The following is a 25,774-nucleotide window of genomic DNA, read 5'->3' as shown; positions in this document are numbered from 1 at the left end:
TGTAGTTCCTATGCCACTTTATTGTCTCATCTTCAGAAACTCATTGTCGGGTCCTAGTAAGATATCCATCCTCATATTATATCAAGGAGAGATAATACTTGAATAGGTTATAAAGCAATCACAGTGAAATTACAAAGATCACATTTTTCAAAATGTTTCAAGAGATCAAAAGAAAAACATACAAGCAGTGGGAGAATATAAAGAAGGAATATACAATGAGAAAAGCAAGGCAATGGAAGTATTGTAGTGTGAATTATAAGTCCAAAGCCTGTAGCGTTAGTCAATGACCAACTTCTCATCACAGGGCTCCATAACGCTTTGCAACAATAAGATCACAAGATCAGTACAATATAAAACAATAATATATTTTTTTTTCAATTTCAGAAATTAAACTGTGTGATGGATTCTTAAATTTTAAAAAAAGTGCCATAAAGCACTCAAATAGAGTGAGGGGAAAATAGAAGACTCCCTATGTTGTTGCTTTTCTTTCTGGGATACCTTTTAGGGTCTCTTCTATCCAAGATAGCTGGTTGTAAAATTTAAATTATCTACTACACTGAACAAAACTGTTTTTGAACTACTTTACAATTCATTTATGGTCATGCTAAAAACCCATCCACTACCCCACTCCCAACCTGATCATCTTATTCCCCAGAGACTGAATTTGCACAACGCCACAACAGGAAAAACAGTGTGTAATATGATTATAAAATTACCCTATAGTAACTTGTGTACGCTTTGTGCATGGTGAATTTTATAAAACCTATGAAACACAATTCTACTTGAGAGTACTTGAGAAATTAATCCCTCTAATGTCTAGTATATAAAGCCATTTCAAGACCAGTTTACAAATGAGTTTATAATTAACATATAGTCTCACTTTTCTTTTATAAATTACTTCAGGAGCAGGTTTGGGATTTCCTGCTTGCTATTATTTTGCATTCATCGCTCAAACAATATTTGTCATAAGATTGTTTATTGTTGTATTATATAAATCATCACTGCACATTGTTATATTGCAGATTTAATCCACTTAATCTTGTAATATTTGCAGTTGTGTGTAAATATGCATACGTAAAGAGAATTAATCACTGTAACAATGCATGAATGGAAATAGAACAAAGCTAATATATTGTGTAAGTGAATTATTTAAAATACTATAAATAGACAAAGTTTGAAAGGGTTTGTGCACGCTTTACCTATTACCAGTATTCCGACATGGAGAAGTCCTACAAATAAAATCCGAAATGATAAAAAACCGATTTGAAAATTAACAGACTTACCTTCAACCCGACGCTGGACATGTCCGATGAAAGCACCCAGAGCGGTAACTTAGAATCAAGCGCCTGGGGCGAGAAAGACAAATGCCGCCCCCCTAGCCCTCAATTTTAACCAAATTAGCCTAAAATATTCCTAACACTTATTCAATCGAAATCACTTGCTGTCAGCATGGTGCTTTCATTGGAGATGTCCAGCGTCAGGTTGAAGGAAAGTCTGTTTATTTTCAAATCGGTTTTTCATCATTTCGGATTTTATTTGTAGGGCTTCTCCATGTCGGAATAGTGGTAATCGTAAAAACGATTACTACCGATTTGAACAGCACTTTGGACAACTATCAAGTAGACAAACAGATAATATAAGATACAAAACTCAAATCAATTAAAGTGAATGTTTTGGGCAAAGTGCCCTCAAACAATAAATCACCAACTGTAATCAATTACAGAAGGACTGTAGTAAAAGGACACAAATGTTTTGCATTCCAGCAAGTTCATATGTTTAAAAAAAACAAGACACAGAATATCTATATAACCCTCTATAGGACCTATTTATGGATATTACACATACACTTTAGCACATGTGGCCAAATACTTTTGTCCATAATTATTCAAATGAGGTGTTTCAATCAGACCCATTGCCAGAGGTATATAAAATCAAGCACCTAGCCATGCAGTCTCCATTTGCAAACATTTGTAATATAAAATGGGTCGTTCAAAAGAGCTCAGTGACTTCCAGCATGGTACTGTGATAGGATGCCACATTTGCAATAAGACGGGTCGTGAAATTTCATACCTGCTGAATATTCCACGGTCAACTGTATTAGAAAGTGTAAGCATTTAAGAACAGCAACTCAGTCATGAAGCAGAAGACCACGTAAAATCCCAGAGCAGGGTCCACGACTGCTAAGGTGCATGATGCGCCAAAATCGCCAATGCTCTGCTGATTCCATAGCTGAAGAGTTCCGGGCATCCACTGGCATTAATGTATGCACAAAAACTGTGCGGCGGGAATTTAATGGAATGGCCGAACAACTGCATGCAAGGCTCACATCACCAAGACCGATGCCAAGTGTCGGATGGAGTGGTGTAAAGCACACAGACACTGGACTGTGGAACAGTGGAAACGTTTTCTGTGAAGTGATGAATCACACTTCTCTGTTTGGCAGTCAGATGGGCGAGTCTGGATTTTGCATGACCTGCCATTATGACAACTGATGTCACGAGATGCCTCTGGCTGCTCTGCAACATCTTCCATGGGGATGCTGCTTGCCTCCTGCAGCCCCTGTCTGCCAAGAACTATGTTAGACTTTGCCATTATATGTATCCAGTACCACTGTTCCACCAAGGGGCCACTGTGGTACTTTGATTATTCTCCTACCTGCAACAGCCAAGCTGATTACTCTGAGATGCTTAGCACCTGTCTCTAGACTTTAAAAGACTGTCTCTCCCAGCAGTCTTTGCCAGATCATCTGTTGCCTTTACCTCTGCTGGTTCTCCTGTGTGTTATCCCTGATTGATTTCCTGGTATTGACTTTTGGGGCACAGTCATATTGAAATAGAAAAGAGCCTTCACCAAACTTACTTCTCATAGCAAGGACTACAAAGATATGGTTTAATAAATTCAGTGTGGAAATATTTGACTGGCCTGCACAGAGCCCTGACCTCAATCCCGTCGAACACCTTTGGGATGAACTGGAACATAGTTTGCGAGCCAAGCCTTCTCGTCCAACATCAGTGCCTCACCTCATAAATGTTCTACAGAATGAATGGGCACAAATTCGCACAGAAATACTCCCAACATCTTGTGGAAAGCCTTCCAAGAAGAGTGCAAGCTGTTATCACTGCAAAAGGGGGATCAACTCCATATTAATGTATATGTATTTAAATACAATATCACTACAGTCCCTGTTGGTGTAATGGTCAAGCGTCCGAATACTTTTGTCTATATAGTGTAGCAATGACTTTTCACAATGGTTTATGAATATTTTAGCGCAGTAGCACCAAAGTGATAATCAGCACTCTGGGCAAAAGTGGTAAGATTAGATCTTGCATATCGCTCTTGAGGCCACTGTTTTGCTCTACTAAACATGAGGGGCAGTTTGGCATGTGTGTGGAAGTGAAGGCCAAGTTCCAGCTTCCTGCTTTATGGTGATAAAATTTAAATAAAAAGACTTAAAAAGAAAAATGTATATATATAACAATATAGCAGTAAATATAATTATATATCTTATATTTACCTCACCAAAAATATTTCTTACGCAACAGAACAAGCACCACAAGTGTTGCAATACCTGAAAAATAGGTGACCCCATGCGCATTCTATTTTAATGTGTAAGAAAAATATTTAAAACTGGTTAGCATGCCCCCTACATCTTCAACAATCCCCAGTGATAGACAGGCAATGCTTATTTTCTACCCCCAAGGCTGGTGTCGCGAATAGGGATTGGGCATGCCCCATCCCTGTGGCTAATAGACCTGCTCTGAAAGCACAGCCAACGTAAGGATCCAGTGAACATCAACGTGTACGCTTACTCCATGCTTTGGAGATGCTTCACAATCTAAAAATGCACCTAGTGTGCAGAGAGCCACAAAATCTGAACAGGCACATTTTGCAAACCTGTCACATCAAAGTCCATTTTTTTCCTAAACTACTACTCTGTTTATCCTCAAATATGGCTTATAGTAAGCATTATAATAATATTATATTAAGCAATAATAATAAGTTAATGAATGGACACATGGAGGTATATTTACTAAACTGCAGGTTTGAAAAAGTGAAGGTGTAGCCTACAGCTAACAATCAGATTCTAGCTGTCATTTTGTAGAATGTACTAAATAAATGATAACTAGCATGTGACTGGTTGCTATAGGCAACATCTGCGCTTTTTTAAACCTGTAGTTTAGTAGTATTCCCTGAACTGTTTTTATTTACAGGTGAGGACATGGTATGTGTGATGCTTTTTATTAGACTGCTCAGAGTGTGTGTAGAAATGGGCTTTTCAAGCAAAATGCAACATGGAAGGCAAAACGGCACTCATTAAATGTTAAGGATGACAACCATCTCTGAGCTGGTGAAATCTTCAAGCAATTCTGTGGAATGGAAATGGCCATGCACTTCTCTGCACAGCAAGGAACATACCTGGAAATAAACCCACTCATTTCAATAATCACGTTCTGCAAAAATATATTTCATTTTTGCACAGTTCCACTAAACTAGGCACACTAATGCTCCTTTCAAAGAAAACTCTCTCACTTCTCCTCTCTGACCACACTTCTGCAACAGATGTCGCCATCTTGCTTTATAGACCTGTTCGCGCTGGGACCTATATAGGCACACAGTGGGACCAAAGCTGATTTTACGTTGGCTGTTTTGCACTTCAAAAATACCTATTCAGCAATATTCTGAGGACCCACCATCACTTGCCAGTACATTTACCACAGTCTTTGTACATTATCATCCCACAATATTACAAAGTAATATATATGTTACAGTGTAAAATCCAGACGCTCTATAGAATAGCTGGACTGTTTTTAGCAATATATAAAATAGAGATATATTATATATATATAGAGATATTATATGAAAAACAAGCAATGCTACATGTAAGTTGGTATCCACTGTATGACCCCTGACACATTGAGGGAACAGGCTGCATGCTCTCAAGTTAAGCTGCTCGATATTTTACAATACCATCATATTTTTTTTAATAGTCATTATGGTTACAATCAGGGTTACACTAAGGGTGAATTGACAATCACATACACAGGGAATGTGACAAGAAGAAAAAGCACTATAACTTATTATATATAGGCAGCGTAAAAGTTAAGAAAAGCAATAAAATCTGTAATTCATTTTCCAGGTGAATATGTTGCAAAGGTATCCTCTTATTATAGGTTATTACAATAAGTTTGCTGATCGTTCTCCTTTAAAGCATTAGATGCGTTTCACAGAGTTCAGCAAAGTGCCATGATAATGGTCTATGACCTCTTTGGCTTCAGAGCCTTCTCCCATAAATAGACCCTAACTCCCAGCCTGCTACTACAGAAACTACAGTCAGAAGTAGTCATTTCATAACATCACAATCTCACGTGAGAACAGTACTGGGACCATAACCAAGGACCGTAGGTGAATTGTACAACTCAAAAGCTTACATTGTTTCAGTCACTTCTACTACAAAAGTATAATAAAATCAGTTGCTGGGAATACATATACTGTTTATGACAATCATAATTTGTTAACACAAAATTACATCTTACCTGCATTAAGCAAAGGTAGGTTGTCATTCCCACTGATCATTTCAGGCGAGGAGCACTCACACACTAAGGCGCACTGCACGGAGAAGAATACAACATGTTTACACACAAGGTTCTATCACACAGTATATGTAAAGCAAGTACTATATCTCTTGTTCACCCCCTGCTATCATCGTTATGGTTCCCTTATTAATACTTTTATAATGCTACAGAGATAATCAACAACTTTACAGTATATTATTTGTTGAAAGCCACTAAAAAATGTAACTACTCACTAGGTGTAATATATTGTAACAATAATAATACTTTAAAAAATGTTTAGCAATAAATAGAACCTTTTTGTATAATACAGATATTTAATTTTAGAACTGAGAGGGCATTTATGAAGACAAAGTGGACAAGGCACAGAACAAAATACAAATCTGTTAGCGCCAAGCGCAAACTCAGCTGTGTTTCCACTATAACGCAATAGTTTATTAACCAAGATAGTAGTGTTTGTGGCGGAGCAGGCCTTGTGTCAGCCAATGGGAGGAGTTTGGTGGCGTGAGCTTCCTTGCAGTAGTAGGCACAACTAGATTTGCTGAGCGGTGCAAAAACTACATTTTAATTTGCAGAGCAAGATAATTGAAAGGAGGTAAAAGGGTGGAGGGATTTTTTTTTAGGGCCGTTCTGTACTGAGGGGTGCACCATCATTTTCATTCTTCGAAAGGACTCGACTTTAAACAGCAGGTTGTGACTGGGTTTCATCCTACTTTTAATGGGACTCCATTAAGTTATACTTTTCTGGAGAAGCAGCATTGTAGGCTCACTTTGCGTAATTAAAAACAATAAAAAATACAAAGAAGTCACATATCATAAAGACATTACCAATGACCCCTCACTCATATGATTAACTTAAGCCATAAATGAGGCTAAACCAAGCAGTACTTTAGCAGAAAAACTAAAATGTTTCATATAATGAAAGGTATGGTTTTAAGCTGGAAAGAGGTCAGACTTTTGATGTGATAATTACACATTTGCACAGTGTGCCCCTGCACAAGACTGCAGACCATTTGCTTTTATACAGGTCTCAAATAGGTGACATTTTCCATAATGATTAACAGTAAGGGGTCAGTTACTCCTTATAATAGTTTACCTAATCAACAATGAAATGATGACATAAAAACGTAACCGTATTTATGAAATGGCAATATAACTTACCATTTATACATTAATTTTTTTTAATATTCAGGCATGGGATCATTTATCGGGAAACCAATCATTCACAAAGCTCCAAAGACCAGAAAGAAACATAAAAGGAAATTATTGCTGCAACAATATACATCTATAATGTAATACAGCCAAAAGTAATCAAATAGCTCCTCCTACAGTCACTCTGAGGAGCCCTTTTTAAACAGTTTAATGAGGGGGAAGATGCAAAAATCAACGTGGTAACAAATAATGATATTTTAAAATGTACTTTTGGATATTTTAAACATGGTGCTTCAAATTATGGAAAATAAACCTATTCCAGAATGCTCAAATCTCATGAAGACAGCTTGCAGCCTTTGGACTGTTCCTTTACTACCAAGAACAAAAGGATAAAGGGCTAGATTTACTAAGCTGCGGGTTTGAAAAAGTGGGGATGTTGCCTATAGCAACCAATCAGATTCTAGCTGTCATTTTGTAGAAAGCACTAAATAAATGACAGCTAGAATCTGATTGGTTGCTATAGGCAACATCCCCACTTTTTCAAACCCGCAGTTTAGTAAATCTAGCCCAAAATGTGTGTTCTCCCCTAAGTACATGCTCCCATATTTTCCATGGCACTTGTGATTTTTCTTGCCTCTATAAAATGAAATTCTTAAGTTATTAGAATTCAGATTCTCGATGCCCTCAGAACAGAATAAATGAGAATAGTTCCCTAATTGTTTATGGTATTTGCCACTTAAAAGCAAACATGAAGTGACTGTCCAATGAGACATTTGCCTTAAACAGATGCCAAGTAGTAGCAAAATTTCAAGTCACGTTTTGAAGTGGAACTGGTCATCTTACAAAGTTCTGGTGATCTAATCTTCAAGTATCCTAGAGTGTTCCATCCAAGTACAACACAAAGTACATTAATTATGTGAGTTAAGTATTGTCATTTTAATGTCGAGAGGAGCAAAGTTGCAGAACAATTCTGCATGTCTAGAATGTCATTGCTGAACAGGCGGCATCACAGAGGCGCAAAGTTCCAGCAATACAAATGGCGAGATCTGCTTTTGCTTCACCATTCCAAGGTGACCTGTTCTATGCTAAATCATACAGTATTGGTAAAGTCACATTTCACTGAATTTATAGTGTATAAATGGAGCTGAGATGACAGTCAATTCATTCTGCTGGGTAGTGTGGTTGATTTAGGCCTGGGAATATTTAAGGCTAATTTCCACCAGCGGAACACGTAGTATTGTGTAGCTACATGTGGACCAATCAAAGAGCACTTTGGGTATGATTCTCACACATCTCTAGTAGTATAGAAGCTAATATGAGGCTCATTGTTTATCTTTCATTTTCATAAATAAAATGCATCTTTCCATTTTACTAATAGTCTAGGCAGTTTATCAATCTATAGGAGAAAACCTAGATCAGATTTAGGGAGCCTCCAGAGATGCCATGGGGAAGTCTATTGTTCATGGACATCAGAGGTACAAGTCCTATGGTGGTAAGATAGCAAACACTATCTCAATTGGGCAAGCGCCAGCGGTGCCCACAGTAAAAAAAAAAAATGGTTTATTATGAAAATAAAGCAGTATTTTCTGTCAATTTGTTTTTTTTACAAAGGGATTTTTTTCCCCGTTTTTTTATGTTTTAAAATAACTTTATTATAATTTTGTTTTTGAATCTGGAAATGGAAGCCCAAGTGGGAGGATTACAGCTTTTTCAGATTGTTAGATAGTCCATGATCACTGAATTACCATAGACATTCACTAGATGTTTATTCAGTTTCCTGTGAATTGAAAGGTAGTAGTATAATAAGACATAAGCTGGACGTGTTTTCCACTATCATACAGCAAGCAGGTGCAGCAAAACGTGAGGGTTCGCTGACGTCCTTTTCACATCCTAATTGCTATGAAAATTTACTTAGTCGACAAGCAAATTTTTTCTTTTTTAAAAGAGAATATTTTACCTGTTGATAAAACACAGCTGCAGAATCATTTTAGATTAGATTCTACTTGTGTTGCTATGCTCACAGTATAGAAGCTCATTTATGAATAATACAAATCAAAAGCAGATTTTGATCATATGCTGTTGAAATATTTTATACAAGTTATTGAAAAGAACCTCACCAAAAAAGTTTTTTACTGGGGCATTACTAATAAGGGATATTATGATGAAAAGGTGGCAAATGCCTCACACTCAGCCTGATTACCATCACCTTGTCCGATGAAATCAGTAATGTACTTTAACTGTCCAGTGCTCTGAATGGGCAGTTAAAGTGTCCATTCAGAGCCCATTAATGCTCTGTCCCGGCTATTCAGAGACTTGTGCTGATTGTGGCAGATAGGCCCAATATAAGATAAACACAGTTTGCTTAGGGGACTATATACATAGACACGAACTGAACACTATAACACTGACCTATCTATGTCTCATGCAGACTTAATATTTGTTTTGCAAACCCTTTAAATAAATGATGATTACCTATAGCCCTCAGAAGATATTTATTTCAGAACAACAGTAGAACAATGCCCTTGGGCTTGATTTGGGATGTGTCTAAAGAGTATTTAATAGGAATGCTCATCAGTAAAATCAGTAGACTATAATGCTGCACTTAGAGGAAAGATCAGGAATTAGTGGATGCTGTGGCCTTGGCTGAGCCACTATATGTGGTTGACCCTAAGTCAATCTTGTTTGACAATTGGTGAGCTCTCACTAAGCTTTATACTGACATTACAAAAAAAAATAAAAAAATGAAATCGTTATCTCAAGGCGGAGGTTCTTCAAACAGGGTGAGCAGTCCAGCAATCTGCTTGCTCATATTGCAAAAACAGAAGAAGCCCCTATGGCAATTATTACATATACTGGAGTGTCTCTCTCTTCCCTGAAGATATAGTGTTAGAAATCAGGTCACTGTGTGATATAATTATTATAAATTACAGTACAGTGAGACTGGATTACAGGCTTTTTTTAAATAGACCTGTCTATTCTCAAATTAACCACGGAGAATTGCAAGTAATCATAACGTTGAAAGATAGGCTACAGTGAAATCATTTCCCAGCATCAAAATACTGTGCTCAGATGGTCTCTCTATCTAGATATATACATTGACGAAGGTGATTTAATTAGTACATAAATTGCTCACATGGCTTTTGCTGCAGTCACTAACTAGCTTAAAGCCCCTATTTACAGATCTAATTTGCAAAGGATCTATTTTTGATATTCAAGCTTTGGGGCTAATAGAAGACCTTAGTGTTTGTGTCCTCTATTACTTCCTTTACCCAACTATGGAACAATTTCCATTTATCCAAAAGTAATAAGATGAAGGGTCACTGGATTTGGAATAAACATGGTATTGTCGGACAATGTAGTGAAATCTTTTTCTGATCTACAGAGCTTTAAATTTTAAGAGAATTGCATTTCAGACAAGTGCTGGATATACAATCCCAGATTCAGATTTAAACCAAAGTGACTTCTCTGTGAGCCTGGCCCTTAGATTTTGAGGGCATCGTAGCTGAAAAGAGGATCTATATAGTGGATCAATTAAAAAAGTCTGCTTAGCTGCTCACATAATTTACTATATATATATATATATATATATATATATATATATATATATATATATATATATATATATATATATACTGCCAGCAAATTCCAATACGCTTTAAAATTTGTACAAACACAGTAATAAAACAATACAGTTAGAGAGGTAAGAGGGCCCTGCCCGCAAGCTTACAATCTATGGGATATATTATATAGAATGTATGACAGTTTGCAACATTTTGCAAAGTGTATCAAATGCCCCCTAGATAAGGGCAATTTTATTTTACAGATGTCTCACAAATTGTAATGATAATGGAAGTTGAGGATTCTAGAACGAGTTTACAATTGAAAGCATCCCGGGACCTTAAAGTGGGTACCCTGAGCTTATAATGATCTAAATATTTAGGGACCTTTGAAAATAGTGATTGGGAAGCTTCACTTTATGGCATGTAAGACAATTACTGAACACTGGATGTCTCCATCACCCCTTTCTAGTATAGTGAAAAGCCAGAAGAATTGGTAAAAGTATTAAGCTAGAAAAATGAATCTATGAGCACTGAAACAAGCCTGTTATGCACAACAAAATCTGGAAACAATCAAAAGATACTTCTGAACCCGACACTTATGTCTTAAATCGTATTTGTCAAACAAATGGTAAAGTAAAGCTGTCTACTGATGCAGGTTTACCGAAAAGAGACCTGAACACATAGGAAAACGGTTAAAAGTTTTGCAGCAGTCTATTTGTTGCATTATAATTCGCCTCTCTTATGTTGACAATATTGCTCTTTTACTATAATATATTTCACAATCCAATTGTAGCATACCTGTCCTGTTTTATACATTCCTCTTGTTTTATTTATTTATTTTAAAGCAAAACCACATAAATAAATGAAATATTTAAAAAGCATAGACTAACTAATTTCTCAGTAAATATTACAAGATCTCCATTAACAAAAGGGTAATGGAAGATTTAGCTTGGTGCCAAGGCAGGGGGCTTTTCAGGTTAGCCTTTACAGGGGGTCCTACAAGAGCTTCTAGCCTCCTGCTGTTGTAGTCACACAACACATCCCTTGTTTCAAAGAAATTGCCTTTTGTTACTTCTGGATCAAATAAAATGCATGTAAAAAAAGGATACTGACCATAACCTTAACCAAATCCTTATCCAAAGTTTTCACTTTCCAACACTAAAATATACTCAAGTAAAAAAGAAAATGTAAAAAAAAAAGTAAATGTCCTAGAAGTTACCCTACTGTAGCTCAAGATGAAAACCTATATATCCCCAGTCCCAACAGAGCGTTGATCTTACTTTCCCAAATTCTAAAAAATGTAAGAAAACCTCTCACTCACACTTAATTTATCTGAGTGAATTAAAAAGAAAACTGTTTTTAGTTGAGGGTCATATTGTGTACAGGGTATGGGGGTTCAGTAATGTGATCACTGCCATTAACTAGCTAATGTCTTACAGAGCACCTGTAGACCTACACACAATGAAGGCAGCTATTCTGTGGACTTAGACAATCACTAGGAACTAGTGACAGCAGAGGCACTTAATGTCTAACCATCACCATCTTCATAGAGTTTACAGAGTCATGGTCTTTTCAGCCGATGCCGGCAATAAACATGTCCTGGTGACTTAAATGTAGAAAGTGCTGTAGGTGGAATAGCTTGTTCGTTAGTTCTGAGACTGAAAATTTTGTTTCAGAGTCACAGAAGTTAAAGAAATTTGTAAAGACATGTGGATAGGTATTACAAGGCGGTTTTAATCAATGTGACAGGAATGAATGAATGAGTGACTATTGTGCAGTCAGTCTCTAAAAGACTAGAGGACCACATGAAGAGCATAGATCTGACGGTAAGTCGTGTATACACATCTATCGCCCGACTGATCTGACCTTTAGTCATAGATACAATCGTGTAGATTACACATCGGTCGGAAAATACTTCAGTGTGTACTTACTCTACCGGCTAATACGGGGCCTACAAATATTAAGAAGGCAATAAGGGATAGTGAATTGATAGGCTCTATTACTAAATATGTGTTCAGTTCACAATATGGCTGCTTTAAATGTCTGTAGGTGACAGATGCACTTTCAAGAAGCCTGTTTATCATGTTTAAATACATGGATTTTTATTATACACATGTTTAGACCTCCTTTAATGTGTAATTCTTTTTGTATAAAAAGTCTGAAAGGGTAACTCGACTAAAATCTTTAGGCTGCTTACTACAACGTACTGGAGAAACTCCTGATACGTCAAATGGGAAAATTGCCTGAAAATACCCATTGAACATTCAAAATGAGACAGTTACTGCCATGCGACATAAAGGTTGTAAATACAGATGTTAGTAAGAATAGTTACTCATGCTGATAAGGAATATTGGTTATTCACTGTCTCCTGTGTGAGGAAACAGGGTGCTACTGGACTGAGAACTTTGTTTAAAATCACCCATTTCTCATGGTTTAATGTACTTTTTAGACCAGAGCATCGATGTATTATGTGTATTATTATTTCATGTTATTAGGTACATTTTGCCCTTGCTATTACCTGCAATATTGTATGTAGTATTAATATAAAGAATATTGCCATACTGTGTGAAAATAACAGGACAAAAACAGTAATTTTGCTTGTGTTAGATAATGAAATTACCATTTGTCTCAAATGTCTATTGTATGAGGAGCAGCTGAGATTTGGTTTGTAATCAGAACAATGTCTGAGTTAACTAGTTGGCAGCCCATGTTAATTAGCTTGGTCAACAGGTAATCTGAGAGGTAATGAGGTTAGAACTTCTAAATGCATTGTGCCTCCACAGTAATATTTTGGCTGAGATAGCATTGGGAAATGTAGCAATATAAATGGTATTGTATCAAAATGTATCACAGACTTATATTGTGTAACACTGCTGATACAATATGTCAAAAGTCTTATTGTTTCATATAAGCGTGCGGTGTCATTCCTTGATGTAATATTGTAACCCCATGTGTAGTGTATCCAGCCAAAACAGCTAATTGAGTCAGCCCTTTCTATAAGGGGGAGGTTTGAGACATTTGACTCTACTTTCTTTGTATACAGCGAAGAATATAGGAAGGAGAATGCCTGGGGAGCTATTCTAGCTTGGTGGATCCTGGTGTACAAGACATCAGCGAAAAGACTCTGGGCCAGGCATCGTGGTGCCGCTGGAGGAAACCCTACCAGAACAGGGTCGGTGTGAGCAAGTATCCCAGGCTGGGCGACACCATAACCGTTTTGCTAATCGGTAGTGGTAATATTGCAGGAGGATAAGACTCTGAAAGACCGAGATTATTACTTTGGAGTCCTGAATGCAAGAGACTGCTGGAGGATACATCCTACCATTTACCCTGTAACTTGTGAACGTCTTGTGGTGTTGTGCTGTTATAATAAATTTTTATTTTGGATATATTCTGGTCTACCCGAATGAGTTGAATCCCACAGAGGGTAACTGCCATCCCAGCTAAGGGTGGTATCCTCACACCCTGTCAAATGGCAGCAACAGGCTGCATCTGAGGCAAGGGCCAAAATTTATTTCAGTAAGCTGTAGTAGCCAATATAATTTTATTTAAACTAGGTAATATAATTTGAAAAAAATTAAATATGAAAAATTTAATAAATGAGATAATGGCTTTAACAAAACAGAATCCTTTGTAATATAATTTGTACATTGAGCTTACTGGTTTCTACCTTTTGTTCTTGCGCATCTGTTGTGATGTGATCTGCTTCCCCATTCTGTATCTCCCCCATCTTCACCAGGCTTACTTCAATATTGCCAATGTTCTTTCCACCATTTAAGGTTCTGAAACACAAAAGTTTATAACAATCAGAAGAGAACATTATTCCTATGACACCTAATAAATAATCTTCTATGGTTTGAAAATAAACCTGCACATAAAGATGGTTCTAAATATGTACTGTTATATAAATGTTTAAGCAGGAAATCCTGTCCAAACAAAACCGACACTATGACATTATATTAACAGTATAAGAACACACACACACATGTAATAATAGAAAGTAAAGAACATTGTTTACTTGTTTAGTTTCTGCATATTGTTTCAAGATAATGTCACGCTCACTGCATGAAATCCATAGCTTGCAAACATCCAGAATACTATAAACAGCACTGAACAGGTTATCATAGCTGGGCAATCCTTCTTCCAGTAATGTGGCTCCACCTCATTTTGGCAGCAGCTCAGTATTTACCTACCATGGTGAAGCAGGAAAACTACTAGGATCTGCTTCTCCTACTGTAATCATTTATCACTAGATTCCCACTGACAGCACGTATTTAGTACTAGTAGTGCAAAATGTATGTGTAACATAGATGTCATCATAAATATACTGGCCTGAGATGCTGTACAGAAAGATCATATCAGTTTTAAGTTAAAATTTGGTGTTTTTATAACCTGCTATTAGTGTGCTTGAACATATTAACAAAATTACACCCAGATCAGTTAGAGATAAGCATGAAAACCAGAACCTGGAGGTTCTAATACCAGACAATATTTATGAGACTAACAGCAGCAAGTCAGTGAAGAACATGAACTGAGGGTCATTGTGAGAAGTGATCTTGAAATTTTAGTCATAAAACTGGAGGCTGATCTAAAAACAATAAAATCAATGGTAAGGTCACCAGGAGGGCTATTGACAAGTTAAGCTGTTTGAAACATTGAAGAGCTTACATAATTAACTGATCCACAGGGCACAGGTAAGTTTAGGGTGGGGTTTAGGGTGGAGCTAACCTTTAAACCCTGACAATCACCAGGTCTGTTTATCATGGATACAGAATGTCATTTTAAAAAAGAAGCAATGAGAACTTGGCATGCTATAAACTAATTCAAATCTACGCAGTAGACTACATTTTTTTTATTTAGTTTAATTTACAAACATGATTTATTTTATTTTTAAGAAAGTGATTACACTGATAAAATAGTATGTGATTTCACGAACTCTTTTAAAATGATTGAATGGAAAAACATGAGTAAACAAATGACAAACTGAGCCATCACAAGACTGCAGTCAGGCAAAGTAAGCAATTCATCTCCGGTGGCAGACTGCAGGGGGCAGCAGCAGTATGGATGTGTTCTTTATTTATTCCCAATTATACAATAAAACAAATAGTTATTTTACTCTTTGCATCTATGTGATCTGGGCTTTAACTCTCCAGTGCACTTCCCAGGCCACCCCACTACTACATCACAAGCGTGCTCTTAATACACTCATTCAGGATGAAGCGCCCAAGGATTGGTCAGTGAATGGCGTGATCACCAAGCACTTCCTTCTGCATATGAGCCACAGCGTGTGCCATTGATGGCAGAAAGAGGTATACTGGGTAGGGGAATTCTAGCATCATTCTGGATTTCAAGCTATTTGAATTATACATATGACGTGAGAAACCATGCTAGATAGTTTTACGGACACTTCTCCACTTACGGAGCTGGTAAAGTGCACTCAATTACCCGTACTGCAATCAGAACTTCAAGTATAACCTTATGACAGTTACATTTTCCTCCCCAAGCTGGTGATCATCTCCATTCTATTAATAACCTAGAAGCCTCCTGGATTCACTATTATGAGATAAGGAAACTGTATAGTCACAGCATAGCTCTATGTAAACTGACTCTAATATGATGGGAGGTTTTCATTTCTAGTATCTATATTTCACCACGTAGTGTGGTGTCTTCATGTGACTGTTTCGATGTGAGCGTCTAGGTTTGCCACTTAAAAACACATATTAGGCCATGACTTAACGCTATAGAGTCTTACAAATGTGAGCACATTTTTCAAGACTCTTAATTTAGCACTACGTAATTTCCTGTCGGATTGTTTCACTCTAATTATTCAGCCACAAGACCCTACAAAGATGATTTACGGGATTCATTCACCTCTCTGAATAGTTTTTTTTTTCAGTGCAAACTTTAATGCTTTGCAATGTACTTTGTACTGTCCAACATATATTTCAATTATTCCATGGTAGTTCCCTTTCAAGTAGCTTAAGACCACACGTATATCCAAAGCAGATTTTGATTTTGTTGCTTATAATTTAAACCTAATACACAATTTAAAGGTAAACGGGAGGATACAATGAGAAATGTTTAAATACAAATATAATATATATTCACAACAGGGAATTGCAATTATCTTATAAATTTAGTAAACAGAAAGAAATAATAGCAATGTACAAAACGGGTATCAAAACAGCAATCTGTTAGTTTCACCTTCATGTAACTTTGTGCACACAGATACAGATCAACCATGTGATGTCATCAGCGGAAGCTATTTTATTCATCCGATTTATGTCTTAGCTGCCTGCTGAAGGTCACTGCTGAGCTGATTGCATGCAGGGCATGATGCTTTAATTTAGCATTCTACATATACTGTAGCTCTACTCTAATAAAGCTGCAAAATTCTGTGTCTTGTGGTTTATCTGCAACCTCCATATAGAAACTGGGACATTATATATAATATGAAATGATACTGAAATGAAATAAATCACATACAAAGCTACCATTATAACAGGAGCTTGCTGAATTCCATAGAACAGAATAGAAAAGGGTGTTATATACGTCCATAAGCATTATATGGGAATAAAATAATTTGTATCAAACAAACATGAAAAATAGCTAATGTTTGGGCCCCTGCATTTTAAAATGCCTTTCTAGCACCACGGAATCCTGTCTGTATAGAATGTATAGAACTCACTCGGTTTCTCCTCCTCTTTTCAGGAATATGTCATATTCTGCCTGTTAACAAACTCACTAGCATGCTGACACTCAACAGAAGCACCTATTGAGGAAGGCGCATGTCAGAGCTGCCAGTCATGGTCTGGTCACACAGTAATCTAGTCTCCCTTACATCTATGCAGGGCCGGATTAACCATAGGGCTAACTGGGCTACAGCCCAGGGGCCTCGGGCATCCAGGGGGCCCTTTTAAGTGCTCAGCAGCAGTATTGATTGGTCGGGGGCAGGGGCGCCCCCGGCCCGATCAATGCTGCTGAGCACTTTCACTGCGGTCCTTCCACGGCGCGCTGTAGTCTCCTTACTGAGGAGATCTCGTGAGTCTCACTCTCACGAGATCTCCCCAGTAAAGAGTGTACAGCGCGCCGGAGAAGGACTGCAATGCCAGGAGAAGGAGGTAAGTGCCTTGGGGGCGGCTCGGCTCACCAGGAGGGGGGGGGCAGCTCAGATCACGGGGGGGGGGGGGCCCTCACGGGGGGAAGGAGGCCCCCTTAGCCCAGGGGCCTCCATTCCCTTAATCCGTCCCTGCATCTATGGGACTCCCTCCATCAATCACAAGCAAGCTTTCTTGTTCATAAGCCTGATATTCAGATGTAGTATGTTTAGGAAGGAGAGAGAGCTTGCTGGTGATTTGAGTGACTCCATTTCTTTTGGTAGGAGGAGGATGGAGCTGCGGGAGCATGATGGACAGTTCTAATATAGAGCCACCATAGTAGGCAGAGATGTTTGCAAACCAGTTCAAAATTTGATTCAATTTCTCCAATGGCCTCTGCCATGAACCCAGTACAATCGCCAATTAACTCAGATTTGCAGCTTATGTTCGTCAGTCACATTCAAGGGATGCGATTTTCTTTTTCAAATTGAGGATCATATTAAAATGAGTGTTTTTAAATATTATTTTAAAATCACTAAAGATTTTTAAACAATTATAAACAGACTTTTGCTTTAGAATGAACAGCGAATACACCTCAACAGTTAAGTATCAAATGTAGCTCAAACATGTTCGAGTCGTTTAACACGACACAAGTGGAAAACAGCTCGAACCCGGTCAAACCTACTTGAACATGGTCAAACCGACTCAAATCTGTTAATTGAACCTCAAAATTGTTTAAACTTTTGAACCAACTCATTGAACTTATTTGAGAAACGATACATGGTCGGTTTGAGTATCTCTAGTAGGATCACATTCTATGAAGTATGCTAATGAGGCTACTAACAGGCAGTGTCTGGGAGAAGGAGTGATCAGGGATTCCTGGAAAGGGGTGGAGTAACACAGTAAGTGATATACACCATACATTGCCTACTTTTCATGCCTCAGTTTCAGGAGCTGTGGAGACAAAGTATGAAAGGAGGTGGGAGGGGCTTTATGGCATCATCTGTATCGCCGGTCGGTGGAGCAAGCCTTATGGTGACAGGGCAGGAAAGCACCATTCTGGGAGAATTGCCTGCTCTCACAAGAGTCTGGAAGGACTCACCTTAATCCAGAGTTTCCTAGATATTCTGGGAGAGTGGACAACTATGATATACCTTTCACACATTACACACACAAGATTCAAGGTTGAAAAAACGTGCATTAAATTGCAATCTTTTCATACAAACATTTAAATTTACACTTCAGTGACAACCTATTTATTGGTTGCATGGGCTGTATATATTTAATTTTATTATAACGTGTAATGGTTTATGCAGTATTGTGTGGCCACTGTGCAGAACTATACAACAATTAGAAGTTTAAAGAGGTTAATAGGTCATTTCTCTTACGTTCTTACAGTAGTAACAGTTTCCAGAAATTCTGTACTACTGTCCAGGTACATTAGTACTCATCACACATGGAGCCTGCCTACATACCTACCACCATTTTAAAAATCCAACCTGCTCAAACCTCCCCCAATGCTTTCCAGTTGACAAGTGTGGGAGGGTACATGGTGACTTAATTGCGTCACTTTAGACGGTCCCATGACACAAGTCATGGCAATGAGTGGCAGGGCTTGGGCTTGACTACACATATTGCAACATTAAGCCCCGTCTCCACCCAGGTTCCGGGAGAGGGCATGCTCTTCCGGGAGAACTCCCTAAAAATCGTGAGACTCCGGGACATTCTCAGAGAGAGAAGGTTAGTGTGCTTCAACCCGATCAACCAAACTATACAAAGAGACACGCTTTCTGGTAGGCAACGCCACCTTTCGAGGTCTGAGAATCAGGACAGCCCACCAAAATCATTAATATTGGGAGGTACATTGAAGCCCAAAGCACAGGATATTTGCTGTGCATAGAAAACAAGTCTTCACATATGACCACAGTTTTATTGCAAATATCTGCAATTCTGATATGCAGTTGGGAGGTATGACGTTAGTTCAGTAACTCCCAACATTGGCCTGTTGCAAATAAAAATGTGCTCGCTGTTTCAAACACAAAGAGGTGTGGTCGTGCCACATAGGAGTTACGGAATGTTTGTTACGGAATGTTTGTGGGGGCATGCCACGTTCCAAGCGAGTGTGCCTAGCACCTGAACCAGTAGGCCGAAACCAACCCTCTTCCCCTGAAAACACCCTTAGCTTGCTGCATACACCAGTAGTAGGTGCCCGAAAAGTCATCAAGTTTGTCCCAACTGCTAGGAAGTTAGGAGATATGTCACAGCTCACAACTGTGCTGTTACAGAAGCGGAAAGGAGTAGGGGATGACATAGTGCTTCAGAAGTGTTATGCACCCCCCCAGGAAATGTGACAAAAAAACCTTTTCACAATTGGGAATTGTTGTAAATTAGCTGCCCGTGATAAATAAAACAGTGTCAGCTGTCAAGTTAATGTTGTGTAGTACACAGATTACAGTAGATGTTATGCAGACTTGTGGTTCACATTTATTCTTACTTGTCAGCACATTTAGTAATCTGCCTTCTTTACCATTCATAATAAAATTGTTTGTTGATTGCAATACTTTCCTACTTCGATTAGTAATGAAAAGATAAGAAAGGATATACCTTGGTTTGGTATTCTTTGCAGACTATTAACACCTTCAACCATCTGTCAGTTCAGGACGGTTAGAGGCGACAGGCTCTAACCATGCTGTTTATCTAAAACAATATATTTTTATAAAAAAATGTTTGCATTTAAATGAACTTGGAAGTCCGAGCTGACAAAAGACCAAAAACACAATAACCCACAACATTAACTTGACAGCTGACACTGGAAGACTACAGTGTTCTACCAGCTGTGTTTTATACATCATATGCCGTTGATTAACACAATTAGCATGTACGCTCTTACTTCAGAGCAAAATGTAGTTTATTACACAGCATTAGTCAATTACACTGTCTACTACACTTTAATATTACATCTCCGTCTTCAAACTTGAACAGAAATGATACGGCATTGTGAATCCACAGTAAAAAAATAAATAAATAAATAAAAAATAATCTTTTACTTCTGAATGCTACCAACACACAAATCAACAAACCGCTCCATAAATGTCTGGGGAACAGCCATCATTAGCTGTGTCAGACGCTGTGAATGTAAAGTACCACTGGTGCAGTACCGCTATCAAAACAACAAACATGCCATGCATTTCAAACACAAACACATGGATGTAAGATTAATGTCCTGGTCCGACAGATTGATAGAAAGTGTTGATGTAAAATAATGAAGACAGGGAAAATAAGGGGTTGAGATTTTAAAGAAAGAAAAAAAATGTATTCTTAAACTGTATGTGTTTTAAATATTTGTGTCGCATCGAGGAACTCATTTTCACTGCTCAGCACTTATCTTTTAAGTCCTGCTGTGCTTATATAGCTTGAGAGGAAACAACTTGGCCTTGCGTCAGACATACTTTAGAAGTAGTTTAGAAAAGGTAAAACTTCCCAACAAAAAAGTACTTTCCTGAGATGTGAACTATATTGTGGCACCTGTCACGGTTGGTAGATTTAATTCTATTCAGAGCAAAGTCTAATGAATATTAAGTCATTCCGAACATTTGCTTGTGCAGATAACCCTGTATGCAACATTTAGTAGATCTTAGATGACTGTGCTTTGTTTATCACACACCAAACTGTGCAGAGAACATAAATAGTTCTGAAAGAGACTTTTAAATTAAATATAAATTATTTACTGAGCTACCAAACTCTGGATCACTGACTGTGAAAGATAAAAATATCAATTTACTGAAGAAGGGAAATCTGGCAAACACAAAGGGGCCTATATTTATGAAACCTTAAATCATGCGGAAACAGATGTTTCTGCATGGTTTAGGCAAAATTAAGTCAATGGGCTATTTAACATGATCCTAACGTAGGAGATATCTCCTGCATAAAGCAAACTACAGCACAATACCGCAGTCCCCATTATTCTCAAAGACGACTGTGGTCTGGACCAATTTTAAAGCTTGACCGCCACAGCTAACGCCATCTGGAGCTGGCTTTAACCATTGTATATGGTGAGAGAATTGCAGTAGAGGGATGCTTGGATCCCCCTCAGACAGGCTCCCCCGAGAACGCAATCACTTTACTATACACTAATCGTCAGAAGAGGCAATTATCGGAGCCCTGTCCCGGCTGAAGAATTTTAATAAATAGCTAAATTAATTAATTTCTAATCACTGAAATGATAAATACCGTAGAGAAAATGCGAAGGGTCAAACACCCCAAAAAATAGTATTTGGTCCTGCTTTTACTAAAGCAAACAACAGTACACATTATTATTTACTTATTTTAATACTAAACGTGTCTCAGTAACAAGGCAGACAAAGTGTATTGACTGTGTTTGGCAATTCATTTATCCTAGCAGTTCCATCCAAAATCACACACAGTAGGTTAGCTATGTGCGTAAGTATTGTCATTTTAATGGTGTTCGAAGGTATGAGCAAAGTCAAGTACAATACAGCACTGCTGCGGACGCTTCTTTGACAGCGCGTGCGCCACTGGACACTACAGTGATACAAATTCTGAGAACTGCTATTCTATTTGTAAGTTTGCATTTCATGGAATCTATAGTCTTTGAATGGAGCGGTATCCATTCATTCTGCTTAGTAGTGTAGTTGGGGTAAGACCGGAAACATTTAAGGCCAAAATCACGCCAGCTAAACGTTGCACAACTTCTTGCCCAATTTGGAATGAGGGGAATATTCTGCTGAACAGATTTGAAAATTGTGCTCATTTATTAGTCTATATGTAAATGTGATGATGCATGAAGCTTTATACTAAATAACATATTATGCACCCTTTTCAGGAACATATACAAATATTAAATGGCTAGTCTGCTTTGTTTAGCTTTTAAAATGGAACATGGAAAGTAGTTCATAAGTACTGAATCATGATCCATTTTCCATACTTGTCTACTTTTATTTACTCCCCTACAGGAGATCCTGGAGTGGAGGTCAAGTGCAAAGTGGGGAGCAGGTGTGGTGATGCCATCAAGTCACCATGGCCCCACCCCTGCTCTGCAATGCAGCGTTTTGATGCTTCGCACAGTGCGGACAAGCAAGATGCAAATCACTTATTTAAGCCCCACCTCCATCAGGAATATGGTTGGTTGCCTGCTCTTCCAGGGGTACCGGAGGGAAGAGTAGGCAAGTATGACATATTCCTGGAGGATTTTTGGGATACTGTACAAAAATGTAGTTAAGTCTATTGGATGGGGTGTCATTTGTGCAGATTGGGAGTGAGACTTATTTGTCCCTATATTGCTGGATAAATGTTGGAAGGTATTACTGAGTATTCTTATCAATCTCCCTCACATATCCTCTCTTAAGAAAACTTAATAAACCAATATCAATGAAACTGCACACAAATAACTGATACCTTACCATACCATCATACAAGAGGCTTGTCAGGGAACTTGAAGGTCTGATAGTTGTATAGTCATGCTGTATAACAGATAATGTATACATTATAACAACTTGTTCACATCTTTAACAACAAGAAGAGTTTGACATAAAATCATACACTATATTTTATCAACAAGCACGATATCATAGGCAAGTGGGTGAGCCAACAAAATGGACTATTTATTCAAATGTGGCAATAAAGCCATACGTGACAATATAAAATCACCTATCGATGCAATTTATAATTAAAATTTCGTCTAGGCAGCTGACTGTTCTAATCTAAGCGTTAACTTACTGCTTCGCCGGACCAGTCTAAGGGATATGTGCATATGTGACGCAGCTAGCTGGATCACAGAAGAGTAGTGGGACTGAAAGCCTAGACTTCGTTTATCAGTTCCACTTAGAAAAAAATAATAATAAATAAATAGTTAAAAATCTAAAAAAAAAATATATGAAAAAAAGAATATTTAAAGACTTTTGCCCATTGAAAAAAATGCTGTATTCAAATAATAAAGCATTTTGGCATACAATTTCCTCCGATATCACCACCCTGAGATGGCGATAGTACAAGCACCAACACAATTTTTCTACTGTCACAATCCTTGTTAAATAGGCCACCTCCCACCAAGGGACTATTAATGGTGATAGCTCTGCTATCAATGGAGGTGTCCCCTTGATGTAAGGCTTTGTGCTCCATAATAAATAGACCCAAAAATGTTAAACTGCCTGCACCTCACGAGAAAAATGACAAAGTTAATGAACTGTCTCCATATGGTATTACAAAACTAAATAAAAGCTACAACAACAAAAAACAGTCCCCAAACTGAATTTAGACTTGGGCCCCCTCCGGCTGACATCTCACACCACACATAGAAAGATAATTGTATTTGTTTCTACAGCATCAACCTAATATCTTGATGTTTCTGTTTACAAAGATCAGTTCTTATTATCTAAATAACTTGACTTTGGAAGTAGTGATTCCTGTCTCATCCTAAGCTGGAGGCAAAGTAAACAAGTCGATATCTGCGATGTAAAAATAATGCTCGCTTTCCAGTGTTTGCCTCACAGAATACATTTGTGCTTTGGTTTAAATCTACGTGTGTGTCGCTAACAGAAACTGGAGATGTTCTCACACTAAGAGGATGAGGAGACGTTATTGTGCAATGGATTTCCGGCTGTTCATTATTACTACTACTATTCCTTTTGTGAAAAAAATATATTTTGATTGATGGGGCAATTGTGATGTAAAGAATATAAAACAGTAAACTAGTCAGCCAGAAGAAATCTAATAACTGGCATTCAAATAATTGTACAAACTAAATGACAGTAATTGAATTTCAAATAAAATCATCTATTCAGTCCTGGTCTATCGATTTTATATACATACACACATACAGTTTGAATGCTTTGTTCGAAATACAAATATTGTTACATTTGTTCCTCTTCTTAACAAGAAGAGTACCCAACTCATATTAAAAATGATTTAAGAACAAGTGGCAATAACAGTAATATTTTGATAACACTATCACACTGGTAAAAACATGTTATCGGCATAATTTGCATTAATGTTAGCTGGGCAGCTTAGTGGTACTCTGACATGGCTGGCACACACACACAACACACACACACACACACACATATTTATTTGACTACTTTTATCATTGAAACTGTGCTTTATTTAAACAATAAAGCATTTTTTTCATTCATTTTCCTCTGTTATGTTGACACCAAACAAACATTGCAGTGATACATGTTGCAAAGCTTGTCAAATAGTCTTCGTAAAATGTCGGTGAAACCCAGCTAATCTTATTGCCATCTGTGACCATTTCATAGGTAAGGGTGAAGCTCTTTATCTCCGGTGAAAACACCCGTTTAAGACGGCCATATGGCTTTTCGCCCTATGATACATACGCTCTTTAATGTTTCTACATAGAAAACAAATAATGTAAGTATAGCTGTCCTCTAATAATGGACCAGCACTTTTGTTTTGATTCATCTATATTAGCTATGCTGGATTGGTTTAGTTTAATGTACACCTAATTTTAGGTGGTACTGTCTAATCCCAACACCCAATAATAAGATGTCTTTAGACCAGAAATACTTGGGCACCATGTACCAAATTTAGTATTCAATTTCTGAAAGTGCCCATGTGTCAGTAGCCTTCTGCTGGCCATATACCCGGAGATATCTGCAACCTTATTGGGCAACTGGTCTGTTACTGAATAGTTTGTGGTCCAAACACAACCCATGCTGAAAAATGCAATTAGAATATGACCTCTATTTTTGTAGTTATCTTCCGAATGCATCCAATGCCCAATAAGAATCTGATCCTTTTACTTGGTCTGAGTGGCACAATTGTACAGTGACAGTGTGTGGCCAGAATTAGATTGTGACTGGTCTCTGTTAGTGTACCTGTTGCAGGGAAGTCTGGGGATACGAGGTACGAGAGTACAGGAGCACTTTCTATAATATGTAGAGAGAATCATGTACTTGACTGTTAGCTTAAGTTATCTTTATATACACATGGTCAAAAATCCTCTCTAGTTTATTATAGAAAATGTTCTTTTTACCTATAAAATAATCTATCAATCAAGGTTCTATTCTTCCCTTGCAGTAAATTTATATTGATGTTTTTGATAATGATCGGCTGGGAGAACCCCAGCATTACTAGATAATATTTTCCGATATTTAGTGCAATCATTTCATTTGTTTCATCCACTAGAACAATATATCCTGTGCCACTGGCTGCCACACAACCTCAACGCATACTTGATACATCCCACAGCGCACAGGCTGAGAAGATGCTCCAGAATTTTATCTGATTTAGGTATAGATGAGCAATTTTTGTTTCTCTTGCCGAAGAGTTTAGTTTCCAAAAAAGCTTCAGACTCATCAAGATTTTGTTATGCAAAGTTAAAAGTGTCTTGTGATGCGGTAAGAGAAGAGGTTTCATT

At 37.7% G+C, this 25,774-nt stretch overlaps 1 protein-coding gene across 8 annotated transcripts in view; it reads right to left on the bottom strand.

Moving 5' to 3' along the window:
* The window catches only part of INPP4B (inositol polyphosphate-4-phosphatase type II B), a 481,006-nt gene that overhangs the window by 173,963 nt on the left and 281,269 nt on the right, over positions 1–25,774 (bottom strand). For all 8 annotated transcript variants that reach the window (XM_075199307.1, XM_075199316.1, XM_075199324.1 and 5 more), the window contains 2 exons: positions 13,953–14,064; positions 5,535–5,607 (listed from right to left, as the gene is read on the bottom strand). In XM_075199307.1, coding sequence (XP_075055408.1) covers positions 5,535–5,607; positions 13,953–14,064 — 185 coding nt within the window. The remainder of the gene's footprint in view (positions 1–5,534; positions 5,608–13,952; positions 14,065–25,774) is intronic.

The sequence above is a fragment of the Mixophyes fleayi genome, chromosome 1 (genome assembly GCF_038048845.1).
Source record: "Mixophyes fleayi isolate aMixFle1 chromosome 1, aMixFle1.hap1, whole genome shotgun sequence".
Taxonomy (NCBI): Eukaryota; Metazoa; Chordata; class Amphibia; order Anura; family Limnodynastidae; genus Mixophyes; species Mixophyes fleayi.
Note: the sequence above shows the minus strand (reverse complement) of the source record. Positions and strands in the feature narration are given on the sequence as shown.